The sequence below is a fragment of the Mustela nivalis genome, assembly GCF_964662115.1.
Source record: "Mustela nivalis genome assembly, chromosome: 2".
NCBI lineage: Eukaryota > Metazoa > Chordata > Mammalia > Carnivora > Mustelidae > Mustela > Mustela nivalis.
Window position 1 is genome coordinate 92,143,942 of NC_139021.1, and position 22,755 is coordinate 92,166,696.

At 53.1% G+C, this 22,755-nt stretch overlaps 1 protein-coding gene across 1 annotated transcript in view; it reads right to left on the minus strand.

The window, feature by feature from the left end:
- The window catches only part of GALNT2 (polypeptide N-acetylgalactosaminyltransferase 2), a 179,112-nt gene that overhangs the window by 14,505 nt on the left and 141,852 nt on the right, over positions 1-22,755 (minus strand). Inside the window, exons 4-12 of the mRNA XM_082718864.1 lie at positions 20,164-20,262; positions 19,831-19,898; positions 19,525-19,590; positions 16,305-16,426; positions 13,760-13,847; positions 10,042-10,129; positions 8,757-8,860; positions 4,414-4,540; positions 256-348 (exon numbers count right to left, since the gene is read on the minus strand). Of these exons, the coding sequence (XP_082574990.1) occupies positions 256-348; positions 4,414-4,540; positions 8,757-8,860; positions 10,042-10,129; positions 13,760-13,847; positions 16,305-16,426; positions 19,525-19,590; positions 19,831-19,898; positions 20,164-20,262 (855 nt within the window). The remainder of the gene's footprint in view (positions 1-255; positions 349-4,413; positions 4,541-8,756; positions 8,861-10,041; positions 10,130-13,759; positions 13,848-16,304; positions 16,427-19,524; positions 19,591-19,830; positions 19,899-20,163; positions 20,263-22,755) is intronic.

The following is a 22,755-nucleotide window of genomic DNA, read 5'->3' on the forward strand; positions in this document are numbered from 1 at the left end:
GGGGAAGAGGACAGAGGCAGACAGTGGAGCTTGGACCATCCATGCTCCTGTCCCCGCAGCCCTGGCCCACCTCCCACATGCCTCCTGCCTTGTGCCCTTGCCCAGCCTTGAGCAGAGGCCCCTGCTCTGAAGCCTGGGCGACGGTTCTCGCCTCGGGCAGCAGGATGGTTCGTGGGGTGGGGGCTGAGCACAGGCTCCCCCACCCCCCGCCAGGATCCCGAGCAAAGTGGCAGGAGAGGCTCAAGTGACACTCACTTTCCATAAGGAACGTTTCTGGCGGAAGGCACTGCTGCGTAATAGAAATTTTTGTATTCGTCCATCCAGACCTCTGCTGCCCGGCGGGTGTTTCTAGAAACAAAATAAGGATTCTTGAGCTGGGATTTGCCTTCTTTCCGTCAGCGTCACTCTGTGTGCACTTGTCTGCTTTGAGGGCTACTTGGGAAGGGCCCCCGAAGTGGGCAGGCAGTGGTGGCACGGACGCAGAGAGCAGGCTGTCCCCGCTCGGCACCCAGACTGGTGGGTAGGGGGCAGTCAGCGGGTGCTTACTGAGCAAACGGAATTCGCCTTCTCTTCTTTTACAGAAACAGATTGTCAAAGAGCAAAAGGCAGTCAGACCTGCAGCACAGGCAGGTCCTGGGAGGAAAAGACTCAGGCTGGACCAGCAAGAAGGATACAGGGCGTCACCACGGTAACCTGCATCATGTACGCATGGGCGGTTGGCACAGGGGAGGACAGCCAAGGAATCCTTGGCCTCTGCGGCCCTCCTCATCATGGCTGCAACGTGACTAGACAGCTCTGGGGAAAAGGTAAAAAATAGGTAAGTACTATTAAAAAGACTTTTCCCCCTGCAGACCTGAGCTGAAAGAGTGTTTGGTTTGGACAAGGACAGGTGATGGGAAGGGGAGAAAAGCTTGCAGCCCCACATCCGGGGCTCCCGCCCACTACACCATGCTAGAGGGACCCAGATGGAACAGTCAAGAACACCATATGCTTAAATCTCAGAACCGCACCTCCTTACAGCTCAAAACCATGACGTGTGATCAGTTAAGGCCACTGGAACAAGCTACGTTGGCATACAGGGCCGGTGTGCAAGGACCTGGACCGCTCGTGGGTAAGACGAAAGGACTGCACCCATGCATCTCGGAGGTCCCTTTTAGCCCTGATGGCTTCAATGGCTTTTGTGAATTCTGCTTACATAGTGGTTCTTAATCTCCTAAGTCATTAAGTAATTAAGTCATTTCTTAATTCTTAATGCGAAGCACCATCTTTCTGTCCAGTTACTAGAGAAAGACCCGTACGTAGCCTCAATGAGTTAGCGCCGTGCCCTGCTCGATGCTGGGTTCGGTTCATTCATTCAAATGTTTCTTCGGTACCTATGAGATGCCCGACAGTCCTCTTGGTGTGTGGCGAAAGGGGCCCCCAGAAGGGTCCGCTTTGATGTGTCCTGGTTCCCCTCGCTTGCGCTTCCCTCCGCCCACTCCCATACTCAGCGCAAAGCAGCTCCACCAGGAAGCGGGCAGCAGAGAGAAGGTGTGGCTCGCATGGGCCAGCTCTACGGCTTGGTGGAGGTAGCTGAAGAAAGTCCGGTAAGAAACTAACTCGAAACACTGGTTTCCTCTGTTTAATATCAATCATATTAATAGAGTGTCGCTGTTAACTCTAACCCTAAAACCAAACGTCTGTCTAAGGCTCAACCGCACCACTGTGCTACGGTTCTGACGGGGACCTTCCCTCGCCCCGGGGGCTCTAATGAGCACATGTGTTTAAGCTCACACTCAGCGCCCTCCAGTCTCTTAAGGGGCTTGTGGGACGCTAAGTGGAAATGCAGCGAGAAACACGCCAGTGGGATCCCTCTCATCCGGTCTTAGGGGATGTGGCCACCATCACTGGGGACTGAACTAAGAAGCTGCAGGTGCGTCATAACACCTTACCCCACTGAGTGTGGGTGCCCACATGCAGAGCTGGGGTGGTAAAACAGCGCCTGTAAGACCCCATGGGGCTACCTGCTCCATTCATTCATTCATCACTTACTCACTGACTAACCCACACAAACGAGATCAGCCTTCACACCTGTTCTGGTGCCCATTTCAATCTGTACCTAACAGACAAGTTCCAGCCACCTTGGCACTAGCGGCCCCTGCAGGTCTGGATTAGAGAGTTCGACGTGTGGGAAGGACTTGGAATCTGGAGCTCAACTGCCCACGTGACCACACGGCTCTGGCATTTTCTGCCTGTGTGAACTTGGACTGCGGGACTGAACCTCCCTATGTCTCAGTTTCCTTTATGGCACTTAGTTCACAAGGTTTTATGAGAATGATGTGAGCTAATATCTGCCTGGTACTCAGAACAGCTAGACACACACAACATACTATAGGAATATTAGCTATTTCTGAAGCCCAATTTTTAAATGGTGAAATACTTAAATCAAAATGCCACAGGTCGGAGGACATCAGAGAGAACTTGGAACTGGAGGGGGACTTCAGAAATAATATGATTCTACCTCCTTATCTTTTAGCAGAGTCCTTGGAGGCAGAGGGCTGTGAAGCCTCATGGAAGGCCAGCAGATCTCTGCTGCCCCAAATACAGAAAGGCTGGGTCTGTCTTCTCTCCAGGCCTCTAGTGTATGGACAGGCTCCTGGGCCACAAAACACAGTGAGGACATTTCCTATCTAAGGAAGAGTGCTTTTTAAAAAAGAAGAGTATAAAGCAACATTCTCTCTGTGTTAACACATTCTTTTCTAAAAGCCTGCCATGTGCTAGTAGCGACCAATGTGATTTGGGTATTTGATGTGTCTACACAGGAGGTTTTGGGGGAATCTTGCATTGTCCTTGGGAAAAAAAACTAATCATAGTTTCATTTTGTAGAGCTCACTGGATAAGAACATACTTTTGTTTCTAATAAGGAACAGTAACAAAGCAGACAACACTTGAGAAAGGTCAGAATTTGAAAGAAGACCATTTGGTCAGAAGTAACTTGCTGTTTGACATCATTAAAGTTTCTCAGAACTCGCAATCTCTACGCTGAAACTACCTGCTGTGTGATATGTGTATACTGTGTGATCTGTACTTGGAATCCAAGTTTTAAAATATGACACAACAGATAAGCTAGTTGTTCTCCCCAGCTCGCTTCCACCCTCTCTCAAGTGCTCCTAGTTTGTGGAGCAGCAGGTCAGCAAAGTCCTAGGACCGAAGGTCATGGACTTGCTCTTAATTCCTGGCTCTTGGTCTCTGGCCAGGGCCAGGCCACGGTCAATGCTGCCTGCTGGAAGGGGGCTGGGACCTGGATCCCTCTTTACCCCACCTCTCCTTGGCCTGGGCCACCGCAACAGCTCTTAGAAGAGCAGGGGAGGGGAGGGACACTCACACCAGCATTTCCTCCTGGTGTCACCTTGCTCGTTAGAGCTTAAAACAGAGAACTCAGGTACCTGCTCAAAGGTCAGGCGCCTCCAGCAGCTTCCCCTGGCCTCAGAATAACATCCGGTTTCCCATGACCCACACAGCAGCTTGTCTACTTTGCCCTCCTTCTCTCGGCTCTAGTCCTGCTGGGGTCCTCCCGCTCTGAAGTCACGTTGACCTCAGCGCCGAGGGACCTGCTCGTCCTGCAGGGGCTGAACTGGGCGCCACTTCCTCCCCTGGCTGTGGGCCCCCTGCAAACCTGTCCCCGTCCCTCTCATGCTCAGCCACAGGACATCTTGCCTGGTTCACGGCATTTATCAGAGGTTACAATCATCTTATTCAGCTCATACCCCAGGCTGACTACTCCCCCCTCCGGAGGCCAGGCAGGCTGGCTTATATGCTGTTCTATCTTTAGCATGAAGAGAATTCCCTAGAAAAAGCCGTGGGCCCACGACTGGTAATTCGCCTGTTTTCTTCAGAAAGCTCTTCATTTGGCAGCTTCGTGCTTGCCGAGACATACCTAGAATCTACCGTAAATCTGATCTACGTGCTGTGTAGATTTTCTGGCTTGAGTTCAGTACGGCTTAACCTACACGCTGTTCACACTTATTCCTTGGATGGCAATACATACAAAAAAAAATAAGCTCGTCTTCTCCACGATCATGTTTCCTCATAAGCTCTTGGGGGTGCACCGCTGTGTGCGTTTTCCCACGTGTACAGATCGGTGCAGTGACCACCCATCAGGACGCGGCCTGGCACCCGCAGCCTGGATAGCCCCTCTGCAGTCACGCCCCAGCCCAGCCCCGTCCGCCCTCCGTCACTGCGGCTGTGTCTCTCTGAGACTGTCCTAGGGTGCGACTTCTCAGCACACTGCCCTCAGGAGACAGGCACATTGCTGTGCGTACCGGTGACCCTGGTCCGTGGTGTGTGGTATCCTGGTGGAGGACACCTGTCTCTGTGCAGCCCAAGGCTAAGTGTCTGGGTGGCGGTCACCGATGGCCTGGTCACGACACTTACCGGGCGAAGACCGTGCCGCTGCCACCCGGGAAAGTGTAGGGGTGCTGCTTTCGGAACACGTGTCCCACGCGACTGCAGGGGACGATCTCCAGGCTGCCACCGCACTGCCACACTCGGAACGAGATCTCTGAGAAGAGGAATGAGACAGGGTGACTGACAGAGCCCTGGGCTGCTCTTGCCCCAGGTGGGGCCCTGACGCCCACCCGCCCGCCACCATCCCATCGAAGGGCGCTCGTGCCCTCAACGGCTGAAGGAGGTGGGAATAAGGGAACACACTCTAGAACTTTCTATGGTGCAGACATCCGACACACCCCGGGCTCCCGGCTCCGTGTCATACTCCGGAAAGTAGGTGCAGCGGATCTGGGAATCAGCTTGGCTCTAGGGAGCATCTCACAAAGTACATGTCTGTCAGGTCATCAAGTCGGGGACCTTATACGTACAACTTCAAACGGTCAACTCAACAGAGTTGGAGAGACAAAAAAGAGCGAATGAACACTCCCACTCGGTTCACCAGGAGGGGGTCTCTACAACGGTGTTGTTTGACAGAAATGTGAAATGATGTAGACAAAAAGGAGAGAAATATACAAATTACCTAAGCTGGGGCAGGCGCAATCGTAGATTTTAGGACAGATCTGAATTATGGAAGTCAATGAGATCAATGTTACCAAATCCCTTGTTTCCACTAAATGATTCTATTCCAAGTTCAAAAGAGAGTGAGCACGTGGAAACGTTTTTTTCAGATTCAGATGAGTCACCCTGAGAAAAATGTGCATCTTTGGTCTATTCTGATTATAAAGGACCCTGGCCATAAGACCACACATGTCCATATAGCATCGCAGTATCGAACAACAAAATGTTTGCACTGAATCCTTCACTAGCTGGTTTGGGACCACGGAATATGACATTGGCACTTGCTTCATATACACTGTTAGAAAAGCGATCGCTGAAGGTGTGTAAACATCAAAAGGCACGAAATGGCCACATGGTAAAGCTTTGATCGTAACTGCAGTGGGCCACCATACACACCATCTTCCTCTAAACTTCCTTTCCATGCACTGAGCGCTACCGTACACCTGGGCTTTCTTTACCTGGGAGAAAAAAATGCTTCCCTTAAGCTTCACAATTTATGCTTATCCATTACTGTGCATTATTAGCAGGCTTCCAGTCACCTGCGGAGTTCATAGGTGCCTCCTGGACTACAGCAGTGACCAAAGACGCTTGAGTTAGTCACAGATCCCTCAAAGCTGGCCACGGAGTTCCCCAGCCAGTCACCAGTGGTTCACCTGCCTGGACACAGAAGCCACCTGCAGGAGTACGTCGATGCCCAGGGCTGGCGATGCTCAGGCCAACACCAACACACTCACCGCCCTGAGCATCTGTCCTCTGACAAAGCTCGGCACGCGCTGGCATCTGGAACAGCCTGGCATCCGCTGACCAGGCACCTGACGTAATCGCCAGCCATCCGAGTGGCCATAGCCAATGTCGTGGTTGTTATGAACAGGCGCTTCCTCGACATCAAGAACACAGTGAGGAGGCCAGACGGAATCCACAGAACCAGTAGTCATTGCTGCAAGTATGGAGAGGTCAGGGGTCGGGGGACTACAATAGACCCCGAGTGAGGTGCTTGGGAAATCCTCTAGGCCAGGCCTCGTCTGCGGCAGCAGGTGCCCAGACTGCACAGCTGACGTAGAGGAAACACCCCAGTGGCTGGAAACAAGTGACCCAGGCCGCCGTTCCGGGCCTTTTGGAACAATCCCCTCGCAGCCTTGAGAAACGCAGGGGCATGGCCACCCCAGCCTCTGCAATGAAGGGCTTCTGACTTTTCTTTCTTCGTGTCCAATAACACTTTGAATAAGAAGTTCTCTGTATTTCAGGACATGAAATTAAACGCATGTTTGTCTAACCAGAACATTCAAAATTGGGGTGCGGGGAGGAAGGTCCTGTGGCTGCTGTAGGGGGAAGCCCTGAAAGGAGTGGGTTCCACTCAGGAATCTAGGCGGGGGATTTTGAAGACCACGCACGATGACTACGTTCAGCTCTGATTTCACTTGAACTTGGGGTCACTACAATGTAGGGAATGGCTCCTCCTCAAGAGAACTTGGTCTGAATTAGGCATCTTGGCCTTTGCTAACGACCAGCTCTGGGATCTTAGGCAAGACCCTGGTCCTTCATGAAAGGAAGTATATGGGGTTGTCAGAAATCTCTATGCTGTGCACCTGACACTGATGAAACTGTAATACTGTATGTCAGCCATCCTCTAATCAAAAAAAAAAAAGAAAGAAAGAAAAAAAGAACTAAGAAAGCATCAGATGAGCAGGTGTACCAGAAGCCGAAAACAGTCTCTATCCCAAAGCTGCGGGGACATGCACAGAGGACAAACATGCCCAAGGAGCCTGAGCCCTGCATCTCCCAGGGGCTCGGGATCCGATTCTTTGTCTTTTTAACTGCTTACAGAGGCTGTCTGACCAGCTGGAAAAGCGGAAGCTGCGGTGCTTCCTTTTGGTGGGGCAGAGGGTGTGCTTGGAGAAGGTTTTGGATGTCACTCCTGCACCCCTGCACTCCATTTCTCCTGACTCACGCCCGCGCAGGTCACACAGGCTGGACACTGCCAGTGTGTACCCGGCACTCAGAGAACGGAGTCGGAGTGGTTTCAGAAAGAAAGACTCAGACGGGGACTCCTGTTGCCGAAACCCATGCGCCTGCTGACCTCTGAAGACAGTGGGGAGCAGAGCAGCTTTATCGAGCCAGGCAAGGGGAGGGAAGGTACCAGACGGGGCCCAGGAAGGGGTGCTTCAGCCCCTCCTGCCCCGCCCCACCCCACCCCACCCCACCCTGACCCCAGGCCCCTCAAGTCCTTCTGGGGAGCCTCTCTTATAGAACAGCTGCATGAATAGAAAACCAAACCACCACCACCACCAAACAAACCAGGTCATTTAAGATGATTAAGATTAAGATGTCCCCTTTGATGCTACAATCAACACTAATCACCCTGTGACACAAAGCTGGCTGTCACCTCATGTGCCGAATCCATGCTTTCGGCTAACAGCACACATTTTGGAAAACCACACAGCGGCTTCAGGAGATGGTCACCCAAGTGACGTGCTGTCCTACTGGGAGGTCCTGGCTACTACTACTGGGGTCCTGGCTGGCCGGGCCCCCACGGGGCATGGGGAGATGTGTGCGGAGCAAGAGTGACTCAGAATTCTCCTCAGAAGGTTAATAATTCTTCTGAAGCCTTTCATGCTCAAACGACTTTAATACAAGTCCTCCCTGCCTGTCAACGTGTCGTTAAATAAAAGGAGTTGGACGCATGGTCCTTTGTCCCAGGGTACTTACTGAGCCTAGAGAAGGTTTCAATATCAAACAACGGCAGACAAATTTTCCACAGTGGAGATGTTATCACCAACTTTAACATCATAAAACAGAGAAAAATAAGAGGCTAGTCTAGATTTTTCTTTTAAACAAACAAACAAAAAATCCAAGTTTCTGATAGAGGTAGAAGTACTAAATATGACAGTGACATCATGTTTCCCTGCTTGTCCTTGCCCACTCTCTCCCAGGGCACGCCCACCCAGGGCCGGGGTGATTGATTCAACAGCATCAGTGGCTGGCGAGACTGCTCAGAACCCTGGCAGAAAACTCTAAACCAACAATAGAACAAAATAAGAAGAGTCTTTTTATCTTACCGCGATAAATATGATGCGGCTAGTAATGTAGACCGAAGTCTACAAAATTTCATCGTCCCTAAACGTCCCTAAGGCTGATTGGCATGGGTTATTAAAAATGAAAACAAAAAAAAAAATCAACCAATTTAGAATCACTCACAAAACAGTCAAGAAGGGCTTAAATGCCACAGCCTCTCGGCACCACGGGACTCCCAGCGTCACTGTGCCGTCTACCCTACGAGGCCGGCCCGGGCTGGCTTCCCACCCCACGTGGCTTGAACATGGAGCCCACGGCCGGTAATGCTTCCCCGTGTTTGGAAGCTTGCATCCGAACGCTTGGATCCAGAGGATGTTATCGAGTCTGCCTTTCCCTTCAAGGACAGTGCCTGTCTTCTAGCATCCTGTGCTCTAGTTGAGGGTGACGGATTTAACGCCCAACCCCAGACACAATGGTGGAAGGGATGCTATTTATACTTGTTTGGGGGTTGACACCGAGCAGGGAACAGTGAAGGCCTTTACAGTTCTGTGGTTCTTTTCCCAACTGGCTTCCTGAACACCGCCAGCTCTGGCCTAACAGCCTCTTCAAAGCTTCTACTTCTCATTTCGATGCCCTTGTTGGGCAGGAAAAAGCCTTGATTTCCTCAGAACGGGAAAGTGCAGACCCAGGCTCTCACGTACCCAGGTTCTCTCCTCCCCACACGTCCATCATCATGTCATACTTCCCGAGCTCCTCGAAGTAGAGCTTGTCCATCACGAAGAGCCCGCCGGCAATCATAGGGGTTCTGGAAAGGCAGAGAAGGTAGAAGGGAAGAGGGGACAGGCCAGAGGTCAAGGTTAGAGCTCCTGCATTTTAATGCCAAGGTCAGTTCTATGAGCTAACTTTAAAAACCACGGCGCAGCCATGGCGCCCTGTTCAGAGCTCAGGATGCCCTCACTCTGCTTTTCCACTGCTGACTTTTAATGCCTCCCCCCTGCCCTATTCGGACACTCCCACAGTGCAAGGGGCTGGACAGTGTCCCCTCCCGGGAGAGTGACTGTTGGAGCTGGGGGCACTCCCTGACAAGCGGCCGTAAGCAGGTACTTGACTTTTCTGTGCCTCAGTTTCCTTAGAGGATTACCAAAAACAATGCACATAAGCTCTTAGCACACTTGGGAAATGCTTGACGTCAGCCATCCTCCTCCTCATCCTGGAGCCCGTTCCTCCTGTCAGCTGGGACCCACCACCTTTGTGTCTCCTCAGCCTGGGAGGGAGTCAACTGAGCCCCCACTTCCATCCCCCTAGATGCCCTGAGAACTCAGTGTCGAGTGCTGGCACACTGTGTTGTTGGTGCCGGTGACCAGTGTGGGTGGCCACTGCCAGAAGTCAGTGCTGGAGTCGGTGTTGGAAGTCAGTGGCAGAAGTCTGTGGCACTGCTGCCACTTAACTGTGAGCCTAGCCTGAAGAGACACCCCACATTCATGCCCAGCCACAGAGGATTGACTCCTAACTCCCAGCCTGAATTCCTCAGCAGGACATGGCCTGAGGACCCGAAACCCGGGTGTTAATGGCTCCAAGCGCTCTCCTCGATGGGCCAGCAGGCAAGCAGAGGTAGCCCAGGAAGGCAGTGGACCAGTTAGGGCAGCAGGGGGGAATCACGCTCTCCCGGCCCTGCCCTTTTCCCTGGTCCCCGAGTTCAACTTGAAGAGCCCGTCCTGCTGGAAACCGTTCTACCGTACAAACATGAGAGAATGCCCAGAACTCGTAGATCTGCCTCATATAGTTCATCTATGGGCTCCGTCTGAGGAAAACTCATGGTACTTTAGTCTATAACCCGGGGGCAGAAACTCTTCCTGGAGCCAGGACAGGGGAAACGGTGTCGCCGACGGGCAGGAAGATGAAGAGCCAAACCACGTCTCTAGGAAACCCGGGGCCAGAGCCAGGGCCTACCTGGGAGGGGCACCCCAAGGGATGCCTGGCACTTACTTTATGGGGGCGACAGGGTTCCCCTGCCGGGATCTCCTCTGCTCTGGGGTCATGTAATCCCATTTGAAGACCAAGTTCCAGTCAAAACCTGCCGGAAAAGAAACAAAACGTTAGGGTGCTGGCGAGAATGGAGTGCGCTCCTGGCAGCTCTGTCCCTTACGGCTCAGACGTATTTGATACTTGGACTGGACTCACTGAAAACCACATGTAGCAAAACAATGAAGTAAAAGCACCACCGCTAAAGTAGCAGCAGAGGGGGGGGGGGTCCAGCGGTGGTGGGGGGGCGCACACCGACTCCTTCCCCAACGGAAAATGTGGGTCAGCCTTTCCTACAGTAAAATGCCTGAGAATCTCTCTGACAGGGAACAGAGAGCTGCTGAGGAGGGAGCAAACTCAAGTCTGCCACCACGCCGCCTCCCCTCTCCCCGGTGAAAGTACCCGGGGGAGGGACGAAAGCACAGGCTCCCTGGGCAGCCAACTCGGAGCCCTCAGGACCCCTGACTGCCACTATACCATAGGGGGCGAGGTGGCAGAGGGGACCCTTTTAGGTGAAAACGAGCCAAAGGAAGTGGCAAAGTGGGAAGCAGGCTGTGATTTCTAAGACGGCAGCTGTCCTCATTCACCCTTTGAATCCACAGGCACCTCGGGGCAGCAGATCCTAGGCCGAGTACCTGGACGTGGTTCTGACATCCGTGGGCCCCTGGCCCAAGCTGTCGGGTACACCCTTATGCAGAAGGCACCCCGCATCGAGCCAGTCCACCCCACTTGATGCTCTCAGGACGCACGAGGAGACCACTCTTGGTAACAGATGGCTCACTGCATTTCCAAAGGTCTGACGGCCAAACCTAACTACTCCAGGGCCGTTGGACCTTGAGCTCTGTGCTGCCAGGCTTTCCGCTGGTAGGCAGGACTTGAGCAGTGCCTAAGTCTGGACTTCAGTTTGCTCCGAGGTCAATGTTCCTCTGCCCTGCCAGCCCCCGCGTCTGCAGCCCGAACAGGGCAGGCTGGGAGGCGTGGGCTGAAAGGTCTCCAGGACCCACACAGGATCCTTTATGGCCCAACCAAGTGCATGGGACTAAAAAGGTCTCCCGGCTGTCACTGTCAAGTGCAGCAGGCTAGCAAAGAGGCAGTGAGCCGTTGGGGGCCCAGGTGGCAGGGACAGCAGCACAGAGGGGAAACTGAGGCAGGCCCCACACAGGCTTTTCCTGAAGAGCTCGGCTCTCCCTGAGGCAGAAGGCCTGCTTCAACCAGGGAAACAACAAGCGTCCTGCCTGGTTATGAACAGACAATGCAAAGGCCTCAGTGGGCCTGTTGACATAATGTTATCTGCATTTTTTGAATGATCACTGTTATTTTATTAATTTGGTCCAAAGAGACAAACTTTATTAGGTTTTGAGGATCTGCTAAAAACATCATCCTTGATTCTTCTTCCTAAAGAGATTTGAGAAAATGCTCCTGGAGTAAATCTGTACCTCCTCTTCTTCTGACCCAGCAGGAGGACTGCACTGTCCCCCTCCTTCCCCTCCCCGTCACCACCCCAGGGCATCTATGTCCCTGCACCGGTTCTCAAATAAGCAGCTGCTAAGGGAAAAGAGAGCCGTCAAATCTCAGCTCTTTAAATCCTCAGGGAAGAAAACATTCTGAACACTGCTTTCTTGATAACTAGGGATCAGTCCTCTTTAAAACCCCAAAGCTTCAGCTTTGCGCAGTGGCAGTATCATAGCCAATGAGGTTTATCCGAGGCGTGATTATTGCTAATTAAAACCCCAAAGCTTCTCACCATTTGCAAGAATCTTTTCTGAATGTTATGGGTCCTGATGTAAGGAGTGTCCCCCAACCACGACCGCCCTGTTCTGCTGCCTCGGGATGGGGGAGCTGCTCACGCACGTTGCTGACCTCACGCTGGCCACTCTCATCCCTCCACTACCCTCTGTGGCTGGCGCTCCTATCCCTCCACTGCTCGGATGGGCATGCTGAGGCCCGGAAGTGACCTGGCCAGCCCTCAGTGACATGGGAGGTCAGGGTCTCCCTGAATGTCTCAGCACTCTGTTTCCTGAGGTCATGCCCAGTTTTATAGTCTTATGGTCTTCTATTTTTGATGCTAGACTAAGTGTCTGTGTGTCTGTGTGACTACCGTCCGTCCGTCCTTCTCTAATCAGCTCAAAGTGTTAGTGGTGGGAAAAGCAGCCCCTTGCTTCACATAAAGAAACCGGGGTGCTGGACAGCTAGGAAAGAAACCATGGATCTCAGGTATAAGGAATCAATAGTGAACAGATTACACCAACAGAAGGCAAAGGCTTTGATCTCTCTTTCAGCTGCCCTGAGCCATCTTTGCCGCTTGGCGTTCTGAGAGGCGTGGCTGCCCACCAGTGGGGTTTCAGAGCACAGAGCCTTCACCGCTGGGCCCCGCCAGCCCCCCAGCCCCAGGGACACAAGGACAACTCGTAAGAGCCAGACACCACGGGACCAGTTCCTTCGAGGGGGCCAATGTGGTCCCCGCACCCCTCTCAGCACCACGAAGTGCGGCGTGAGCTCAGGGCTTCTCCAGGCTGGTCCCTTCGTGGGTCCGTCCCACCAAAGCTACTTTGATATTTACACTAAGACCTCGCATGCCTTGTTCACGCCCTGCCTTCAAAAGCGCATGATGGGGTTTTCCAGAAGCTACAGAACTCGTGGTGTCGGTTCTCTGGTGGACAAGAGGACATGGCACTTGCAGCGTCTTGTGTTTTAACAATTCCTTGGCTTTACTCCCTAATACAGCAAGTGCTGACACATACTGCCCACATGAGCAGACGTTCTTTGGGGCCTCTGATGGTTTTTGAGAAGGCCGAGCGCGTGAGACAAGTGACTCAAGGGGCCTGGGTTGGGGGGCGTAAAGGAGCACATCTGGAGGCTGTGGGGACCGACAGGAAGCCGGTGTGGCCCCTTGAAGCAGGATGTGGGGGGTCGGCAAGGTGGGGAGGAGGCGTCCACAGCCAGCTGGATGCAGGGGTGACGAGTGGGTAGGGGTGGTCGCCGGGAGCCGGTGGTGACCTGGCTTTGCCACTAGGGAGACGCAGGCTGTCAGGGGCGCCGGGGTCAGAGAGGAAGCGAAGGCGAGCCCAGCCCTTCCCCTCTGCAAACCCTGAGCTCTGTGACGCTCAGCACAGACCGCCTGTCAGCTCGGGTGACACCTTGGCCCAGCCTCTGACTTGGTAAAACTTCATCTTCTCTGATTAAAAATGACACCTGGGGGCACCTGGGTGGCTCAGTGGGTTAAAGCCGCTGCCTTCGGCTCAGGTCATGATCCCGGGTCCTGGGATCGATCCCCACATCGGGCTGTCTGCTCCGCAGGGAGCCTGCTTCCTCTCCTCTCTCTTTCTGCCTGCATCTCTGCCTACTTGTGATCTCTATCTGTCAAATAAATAAATAAAATCTTTATAAAAAAAAAAAAAAGACACCCGAACTGTGTACTAAGCCCCACATGTCGTCACAGCCACAGAAGGTCAAAGAGATAAGAGGAGAACAGGAAGTGCAGGAAGTTCTTTAAGGGAAAGAAGGCCATTTTCCTCTCTTTGTGAAAGTCTACTTGTCGGGCATGGAGACCATCTGTGCTTGCGGCAAGTGCGCTGGAGGTGAGCACGCGGCATCACTGTACTTGTGACACTGAGCGGGAGCAGTCACCAGCCATCGTGTGGACAGCCAGGGCAAGGCAGGCTGGACCGGGAGTGGCACCTACCGCCTTTCAAGTCAGCGGACGCCCCCACGTACTGGAAGTTGTCCATATTAATGACATCAATGATAGGGGACACTACCCGCGTCCTGTCCTGAAAAACAAATCAACAACAGAGGGGGGGAGTCAGTATCACAAACTAAACAAAGCATCCCGCCCCGCCAGGGGCAGGCATCGGCGTCCGGCAGCGTCAGGGACACCCGCCACCCCTCCCACCATCTGCCACTCCAGGCAGGCGGGGGCGCTGGGGCTCCCCATCCCACGAAACCCACCCTCTGCCTTCACAGACGGGGTCTGTTCTGGGCCAAGTGACGTCAACAGGGAGCAGGCAGAGAGAATCGCTCCCTGCTAGCAGACAGCTGTGGCCATGGGACACCTCCGGCGTTTGCTGCCTAGGCTGATGGCCAGGACTGCCCCCGTGTGTCCCCCGCATTCTCTTCTGCTTCCCCAGGCACCCAAACTTCCAGGCACAGGGCTACTCTCCTTCCGACAGAATCTAAGCTCAGCTGTCCTTAAGCGTCCTATTCTGTGAGCTGCAGTCAGTGCTGAGAAAGGACTCTCGGCGGAGGGAGCCACGCAACGATGCTGGGAACCCGTCTGTGTGTGTGGTGGGGAGCACATGGATATGGCTATGGCTGAAGGTAACCCAAGGAAACTCAAGAATCCCAGATTCAAAGCACATCTCACCTGTGAGTCCACCTGACAAAACATATACCCCCTTAGATGGAGGCATTTCTTTCTGCCACAGTCATTACTCTGGTGGTCTGGGAACATACGGTCTTTCAACTTTCCTGCCCTGTTTAAGATCAGATGCTTGGGGTGCCTGGGTGGCTCAGTGGGTTAAGCCTCTGCCTTCGGCTCAGGTCATGATCCCAGGATCCTGGGATCAACCCCTGCGCTGGGCTCTCTGCTCAGCAGGGAGCCTGCTTCCCTCCACCCAGCCTGCCTCTCTGCCTACTTGTGATCTCTGTTTGTGAAATAAATAAATAAAATCTTAAAAAAAAAATAAGATAATCAGATGCTTGACGCTGGTGAGAGGCCCTGCCCCACGTGGCTTGTTAACAAAAAAGAGTAAATGCTTTCCTCGAGCCGCTTATAGAACCCGTGTTCACCATAAGAAAGACTGCGAGAAACAACGAGTAACAGAATCCGCAGAGCTAGCAACAGAACACGTCGGGGGAAGATGGAAGAAGAATCTCAAGTTTCACTAGCCCCAGGTGTAAGTTTACGGGGTAGAAACCCCCGTGCGGGCCCTAGGCATGGACAGTCCAATCTTTCTCGCTCGGGTCCGCCTGGGCCTAGGGATGGGAGTCGAAGAACACACTGTGCTCGGCTTTTACGTCCATTTCTTTTGTTTTGACTTCTGATAGGACGGGACTTAGTGAGCTTTATAATTTTCCACTCCTTCCATCCTTACTTGGGGAGAGGGTACTGTAAAGGCTTGTGATGGTCCCCGCCGTGGAGGTATGGGGTCTCCGCACATGCTAGCATCTTGGCTGTGGCTTCTGTGTCCTCTGCCACCCGGGGAACAGCCTTGTGCTGTGAAGACCGACCTGGGAGAGGTTGGGTGGGGGGCTACAGGAGAGTGGGGTTTCCAAGGGGTTCCTCCTTCAGCTGGGTGGGTGTGACGTGCCAGAGGGCTCAGTGTGGGATGGGCTAGGACCGGCTTTGCCTTCTTGGCTCTGCCTCCTGTAAGAATTTTGGATGTGTAATTCAAGTTCCCTGGATCCCCAGTCCCTCTTGTGTCAAATGGGGGTAAGAGCCAGATCCCAGGTAATAGGTAACGTGTCTAACGTGTGGTTAGTAAAGAGGTCTGAATACCGTACTGTTACTATGAGTGCACAGAGCCACACTACCGTCACCTCGTAATTACTAGTAGCTGGTGGTTAGTTAGTATCTAATGACTTACTATCCGTTGGCTACATCCTCGTCAGGCTTGACTTGCAAAAGGTATGACTTGTGCATTTCCTATTTCTCTAGTACTTTCATTAAGTTTGTTTCATCACTTTCCTAAGAAACACTTTCTCAGTCGGGAGGAAAGAAAGGCAGCAGAAGAAGTAAAAGGCAAGAGACATGGCAACAGGCCAAAAGGAATACCACTGGCGATGTTTCTAGAGACAGAGGTTCACAGAGCAAGCCTGGGTCACCCTGACAGCCTCAATGGGGTGGTTGCGGGCCCCCGTCCCACTGCAAGCCCACAGGCTGGGTTTCTCAGCGAGCAGCAGGCAGGAGACACATACCCTGGCCCTCAGGGCTCAGGCAGCCAACGCCCGGCTTGCACCTGCTGGAGGCCCGGCGCTGGTCTGCGTTCCGAGGGTTGGCTACAAAGCGGCAGGCAGGGGAGGAAGGTCCTCCGAAGGGAAAGAAAAGGCATCAAACGAGTCAGGCTCTCACCAGCCTCTGCTGATCCTTGTCCCCCGCCTGCCAGGTGCTTTCCTCCCCAGCCACAGATTCCCACGGTTAGTAAAATGCTCTCTGAACAGATGCCCAAGCGCGGACTTTTCCCCTCTCTGGCATCAAGGCAAACCGCAGCGCAAGCCCCGGGCCTCACCTCGGCCACCCTCTCCAGGAGGGGCTCCAGCCAGTGCTCGTTGCACTCGCAGTGGCTGTCCAGGAACGTCAGCACCTTGGCCTGGGCCGCGTCGGCCCCCCGGACCCGTGAGCGCATCAGGCCTGCGGAAGGGATTTCAAAAGCGCGTCAGGGTATCTGAGAAAAAGGCCACGGTGTCCTCCAGCCCCCGGCATGGACACCCCATGCGGCTCTGCGGGCCCCCGCGAACTGGGGCGGAAGGATCCATGCTGGGACAGAACTGCCGGCACTTCCTCCTCCGAAGTGAACTGGGCGCCCGGGAGCACGACCCTCTCAGAACGCCTGCCCTCTGAGACAGGCCTTTATGCAATGAGCTGTCCTCCATCGAGCCACTTGGGTGTGGGACTTTTACAACTATTTTCCCCTGACACAGCCACAGGGTTTTATAATTCACTGGGCCATGGAAGGTGTTACTCAGACACTTCCAGGGGCTGAAGGGGCCGATGTCGGGGGCAGTAACGGAGAGCAGAGCTGCAAGTATCTTTGTCTTCCTATGACCTCGCGCAGCCCAACAGCACCTGGGACGAACCCCCGGTGACTGGCTTTTAAACAAAATTGGTTCCATATCAGTCAAATTAATACCACTTATATACTTGTGACTGTGCCTAATGCAGTTTTTTTCCGATCATGCGAAGTCTTAGCACAAGTGCTGTCTGCGTCACAGGGTAGGGCGGTTGTCATCAGTGGCTTTTGCCGTGGATGCCGGGCCCCAGATGGCCCCTGCCTTGCCTGTGGTTCCACGTGGATAACACAGTGTCAGTTATCCATGGTCAACTGTAGTCTAGAAGCAGATGACCCTCCTTTTGATGTCTCCTCAGAAGGCCAAGTGTCAAGCTGTAGCCTGACGCTATGTCACTATGTCTCTGTCACACACGTCACTTTGCCTCATCAACATGGGCATTTTATCATCCCATCAGCACGAGAACGGTGAGTGCTGTAGGATCAGGTATTTTGAGAGGGACCACATTCACCTAACTTTTCTGTAGTATACTGCTGTGACTGTCCTATTTTACCATTATTGTCGTTCGTCTCTTACGGTGCCTAAGAAACAGTCTAAAGAGGGTCCGTATGACCCGTGGTTTCTGGTATCCCCTGGGGGAGGGCCAGTGTTTTCAGTTGCTTCGTACACTGTAGTCAAAATGGGTTTTCCATGGTTCTTACAGAGCTGCGTGCCACGGGAGGGAAAAGAGATGAGGCTTCTCGTACTGGAAAGGGCCAGGGAGCAGGCAGAAGCAGTCAGACTGGATGGGGCTCAACCCTTAGAAGGAGAGAATCATGTGAAGTGGAGGGCCCGTGCTGGTGACGTTTCCCGCAAGGTTACTCCATGACCCACTGCAACACCACCTTTTTGGGTTGTGGCATCAGAGGACAGAGTCGGGGGTCTCCAGAGTGGCCGGAAACGGAAGGAGATCCCGGAAAGGTAGGCAGCCCCCGGGCTGGCAGAGCACCTCCCCACAAATCCTCGGCTGACCGCCGGATCCTCAGGCACAGGGGAGACCCCAAGCAGTGGGTGAAAGGGAACCATCGAAGGGTTCAGCTGGTGACTACCCCAGGGACGCAGACTTTGGCACAGGAGTCCTGCGTGCCAAGGTCATCTCTGAAGTTCCTCAGCTGATTCTAATAAACAGCAAGATGAAGAATCACTACAACCCTCGGCACTGACTAAAGCTAAGCCATTCCTTCACTGCCATAGTATTTTATATGACTGATTTTCTCTCTCATCCAGCAGCAGTACCGTAGGGACCCGTCTGTACGTTCAAATATATGGGATACACACGCACCTACACACCAGCAGCCAAGCACACGTAGACATTAGTGTGTGTGTGTGTTCTTGCTCACCCGTTGCACACTCATTTGTTTCGAACAGTGTCCCACCCTCTGTTTCCCCCGGTGGCCTCTCCTCACCCTGTTCCGAAACAGTGTCAATGCGGGCTCTCACCCAAATGAAGATGCTGAGTTAAAGCACGGAGAAGGACCCATTTCGGAGGCTAATGGCACTCCCTGACGAGGCCAGCCAGTGATAGGTCAGGGATAAAATGCTGACATGAAAAATAATTTCTCTCTTTTCCACCTCTTCTTCTTTTCTTCCCCCCTGTGCTAGCAAACACTTTGGGCTTAAATTCAAAAAGTTATGACGCGGTTTGTGTGGAAGCAAACGTAAGGCAAGACTTTCAGTCTGATCTCAAGGTTTGGGCTTATTCTAAGCTTGGGAGACGGATGGGGAGTCCAGCAAACGGAGCTGGCTTCGGAGCAAGCTGGTCCCCTTGTTTACGTATCCTGGACTGATGACCTTCGTTGGTTAAAATACGGTGCTGATGGCGTGGTCCTAACAGGCTCAGTCACTTTAACACGGATGAAATTCAGGCTAAGACGAACTGACTGTTGGACTGTCCAGGGGACCAGAAGAAATAGCGCATATTGATCAGGGATCGCAAGCACCACCGCTGCAGAATCAACAGAGTCCTTCTCAAATAACGAAAATGGCCTGTTTTAAAGCATCTGTGTCCGGACTACGGTGGAGTCTAGAATCCAGCCGCCGTGCCCTCCGACAGCACGGATGCACGGGATGGTCATTACCCTGCGATTTTAGTCTCCTTTCCAGACACTTCAAAGTAATACCTCCCCTTTGGAGTCTCTCTTGTAACTGCCAATAAAGTCGACTGATGAGGCCAACTCCGGCAGATAAGACTGACAGCAGGTTTTGAAGCTGGTATTTGCAAAATCCAATAAGCATGTAATTGCAGCGCTAGCTTCCTTCTCGGGATGCCGCACCTCCAGTGGGCTGTCAAACTCGAACCCCTTATTTTATCAGATGCCTGGAGCATGGAGTCATTAAACTTCTCATTGCTAAATCTTTGTTTTTCTTCTAAACTCTACTACTCCAGGGACTGATAAGCCTTCCTCGATGGTAAAAGGAAGAGAGGAGCCAATTTCCCAAATACATAAATAAAAATGTAATTTGAACTCCTGCTCTAGTATACAAACAATTTCAATTAAGCTTTGAACATCCTCCCTAGGCTTTGCCGGGAGAGGCTCCCAAGAGGCGCTGGTTGAGAGAGACAGACAAAAAGACTGGAAAGTTAATTGTTCTTTGAGCTGAAATATTTCTTTAAGTCGTTGCCGGGTTCGGGAAAAGTCAGAATTCAACAGTCTTGGTACGGAATTAAGAAAAGAGTCTTACCTTCTCGCCGATCATTTCTGAGAACTCGTACCTTCTCAATTTTCCCCAAGAGGGCCCCATCTTCAGCTAGGGAAAGAGAGAAGTGGAACATGTGGTACCCCATGTACAAGGGTTTTGCACTCAAGTATTGTGAATCTTGGTCATCTGTGGGCAGAGACTCTCCTGGGGCATCAAAGAGGCACTCCTTCTTTTGCAGGCCCTGATCTCTGGCTGTCTTGGGAAATGCGTCACTAGCAGCCACGCTAAGGGAAGCTGGCGTTCGGAAGTCCGGCCGGGCATGGAGGAGGAAGCCAACCTGGTACTTACGGTCATTGCTGTAGTCATCCACCAAGATGATCTCTTTTATGAGGTGGGGTGGGCTTTTCTTAAGCACACTGAGGAAACAAACATAAAGATTGGAGGTCTTTAACGACTATCATTTGGGGTGGGGAATTCTCACATGCTGGTCCCAGACCCTGGCTGGAGAAGCCACCAGCCACTGCTCATGCTGTGGTCAGGTGACCTGCCTGTCTCCCCCCCATCCCCCAACCCCAGACAGCTGGGGCCGTGGGGCCGTGTCCAGCACCCCTCCTGGGGAACACCTCCCATACGGTGCAGCAGGCAAGCAATGGTGGGGAAGGGGGGCTCTCCAGCCCTCACCTGACCACGGTCCTCAGCAAGGCCGACCTGGCTTCATTGTGGAAGGTGATCACCACGCTGGTGGCCGGCAGGTCCACACGCCACTGCTTCCGCTGACACCTGAGGGAAGAGCAAAGATCATTCCCTCAACAAGAACCTGGTCCGGCCTCGGGAAGGTTCTGGGGAGCACGGCCTGGCCTCGGGAAGGTTCTGGGGAGCACAGGCAGCCCGAACGGCCACGGCGGACATATTCGGACGAGCTGGTGATCCGTAGGAGGGACTGGCCTGTTCTGAGAGGAAGTGACAAGGGACATAAGGAAACAGGAAAACACAACCGGAGTTACATTTTAAAAGATGACTTCGGCGGAAAGTAACATATTGAGAACATCTTTCTAACGCTGAAAAAAAAAAAAAGAAGCGTGTTTTAAAACAGTGAAGTCCCACTTATTCTCACATACAGATACACCTCAGAGATGTGCTTTTCACAATCCGCAGTGGGTATTTCTGAGGGCTGGAACCAACTGCGGGTCGATGTTCTTTTCTCGTTTCTTCAGCAGCACACGGGGCTTCTGGGGTTCTTGGCAAAGCTGTGTGTGGAACCTGCCACTGCCCCGCTGACCACTCTCCTCCTACCCCTCTACCAAGGCAGCAGGGACACATGTCTGTCACCCTGCCAGGCTGGGGCAGGGTGAGGGCACGGGGGCTCCTGAGCCTGCCCGCTCTCACCCTTCATTTAAGGAGCCGAAGGAACCCCAGGACTGCAAAGCGGATCTGGGGGAGCCAAGGAGAAACTACGGGCAGACCAACGCAAGGCATCTATCCAGTCTGTTCTCCACAAACAGACACAAGACTGTGAGGACACGGAATGGCTCTTTTGAAAAACAGGACTCTGCCAGCTGGAGGCTGAAGACACTAGAGTATCCCACACCAGAGGCAGAATGACCCAGGAAGGGGGCTCCACCTCAGCAGAGACCTTCCTAGGGGACCCTCTGAGGTGGGCTCCATCGACCCGGAGAACATGCCGGCGGGGCGGGGATGGTGCCGGACACGGAGCGGTAACTCTGCGGCAGGCTCACCGCCTGTCAGGACCACTGGGCAGCCATCAACTTGGGGTTTCAGTGCATTGGGAGAGTTTCCAAAATGGTGGCACCTGCTTGGAAAAAAGGCTGGGGAGACCATCAAGCATCTTTGCCCCGAGGGAAACCGTTCTCCGTGTTTTTGTAGTCAGGGTGGGAAAAGTGAGAGATTTTTGCTGTGAGCCTGCAGCAGGGCGGGAGCTGTCTGTGGCACCCACAGGAGGTCTGGCCATGCTGGCCTCTGGCACCTGCAGGCGGTCCTGCCCTCACACAGGGATGCTCGCTGCCACTAGCACCGAGGGCGCTGGAAGCCTTCCACGGTGCCAAGACACTTTGAAAACCCTGTTTTACCTGTTAGCCCTTAATGCAGCTTACCACCGTTGTGAGGGATCCGCTTCCAGAATTAAAGGCATCTATCTTGAATGGCAAATCGGTGGGAAGAGCGCAAAGATTTCTTTAAAAAGTCACCTTTGGAGCTCAGCCACGGCTAAAAGCATTTACGCAGTTAGGGACTAAAGTGGCCGCGCGAGTGGCTCATGGACAACGGTCAGCAGTTCCACACAAATGAGGACATCTGAGGAAAATGAGACACTCGTTTTCCCTCCTGACTGGGAAAACGATTTCAGAGGAGCACATTCTCAAAAAAAGCAAGAAAAGCCAGGCAATTAAGAAGCAATTAGGTCAGAATCACAAGATGGACCTCTTTTGTTTATTCTGGTTATCTGGATAGCCCGACTGTCATTAATCATGAGAAAACCGCATCATCTACCTGTCACTGCCGTCCGGGGGACAAAAACGCATTCTGGAATTGATATGGTACCTCATTATGGCTCCCGGCAGCCGCGTCTTTAATGACAAGGAGACAGATAGACTAGTTTTACTGTCACTCCTTTTCTTTCCATTTTCAGAATTAGCCAATTGTTGGATTAAGGGAGGGTGTGCAAGGTTCAGCTGTGAACACATTCCTGACGGCAGTCCTTCCCCCAACGCAATCTGTCATGCATGAGAAGAGTGATGCCCTCCGCGGTGAGGGGCCACGCAGTCCAGTGCGCAGCGCTGAGCGGGGCAGGCCAGGTGCACCCTGGCTCCCTGAGCACGGGCCGCCGGGGCATGGGGGGACTAAACCAGGGAAGCACCTTTGCTCCTCGAGGCGTCGTCCACTTCATCAATCCAATCATGCCCTACCCTCTTGGCTTCCTCTTCTCCACGGGAAGCCTCGTGCTCTGCGAGCGCTGGGAAGTCTCAGGGGGGCCCTGGGAACGTTTTTTCCAGAACACAAAGGGCTGCTGCTTCCACATCGTTTGATGAAAACTCCCCTGCATATTCATAAGGCTCCAAGTTCCGCTAGGACTTGGCAGCCAGGAGGCATCCCGTTCTTTAAGGCAAAAGGGATAACGAGCAGCAACGGAGAAGTATCTTACACCCCACGGCTGCGAGGGTATGTGCGCACGGACGCGTATGGATTCAGATCCCAACTCCTCACGCAGAGCCAAGAGAAGGGGGAGGGGGAGCGCAGAATTTCTTTAAAAAGAAATGG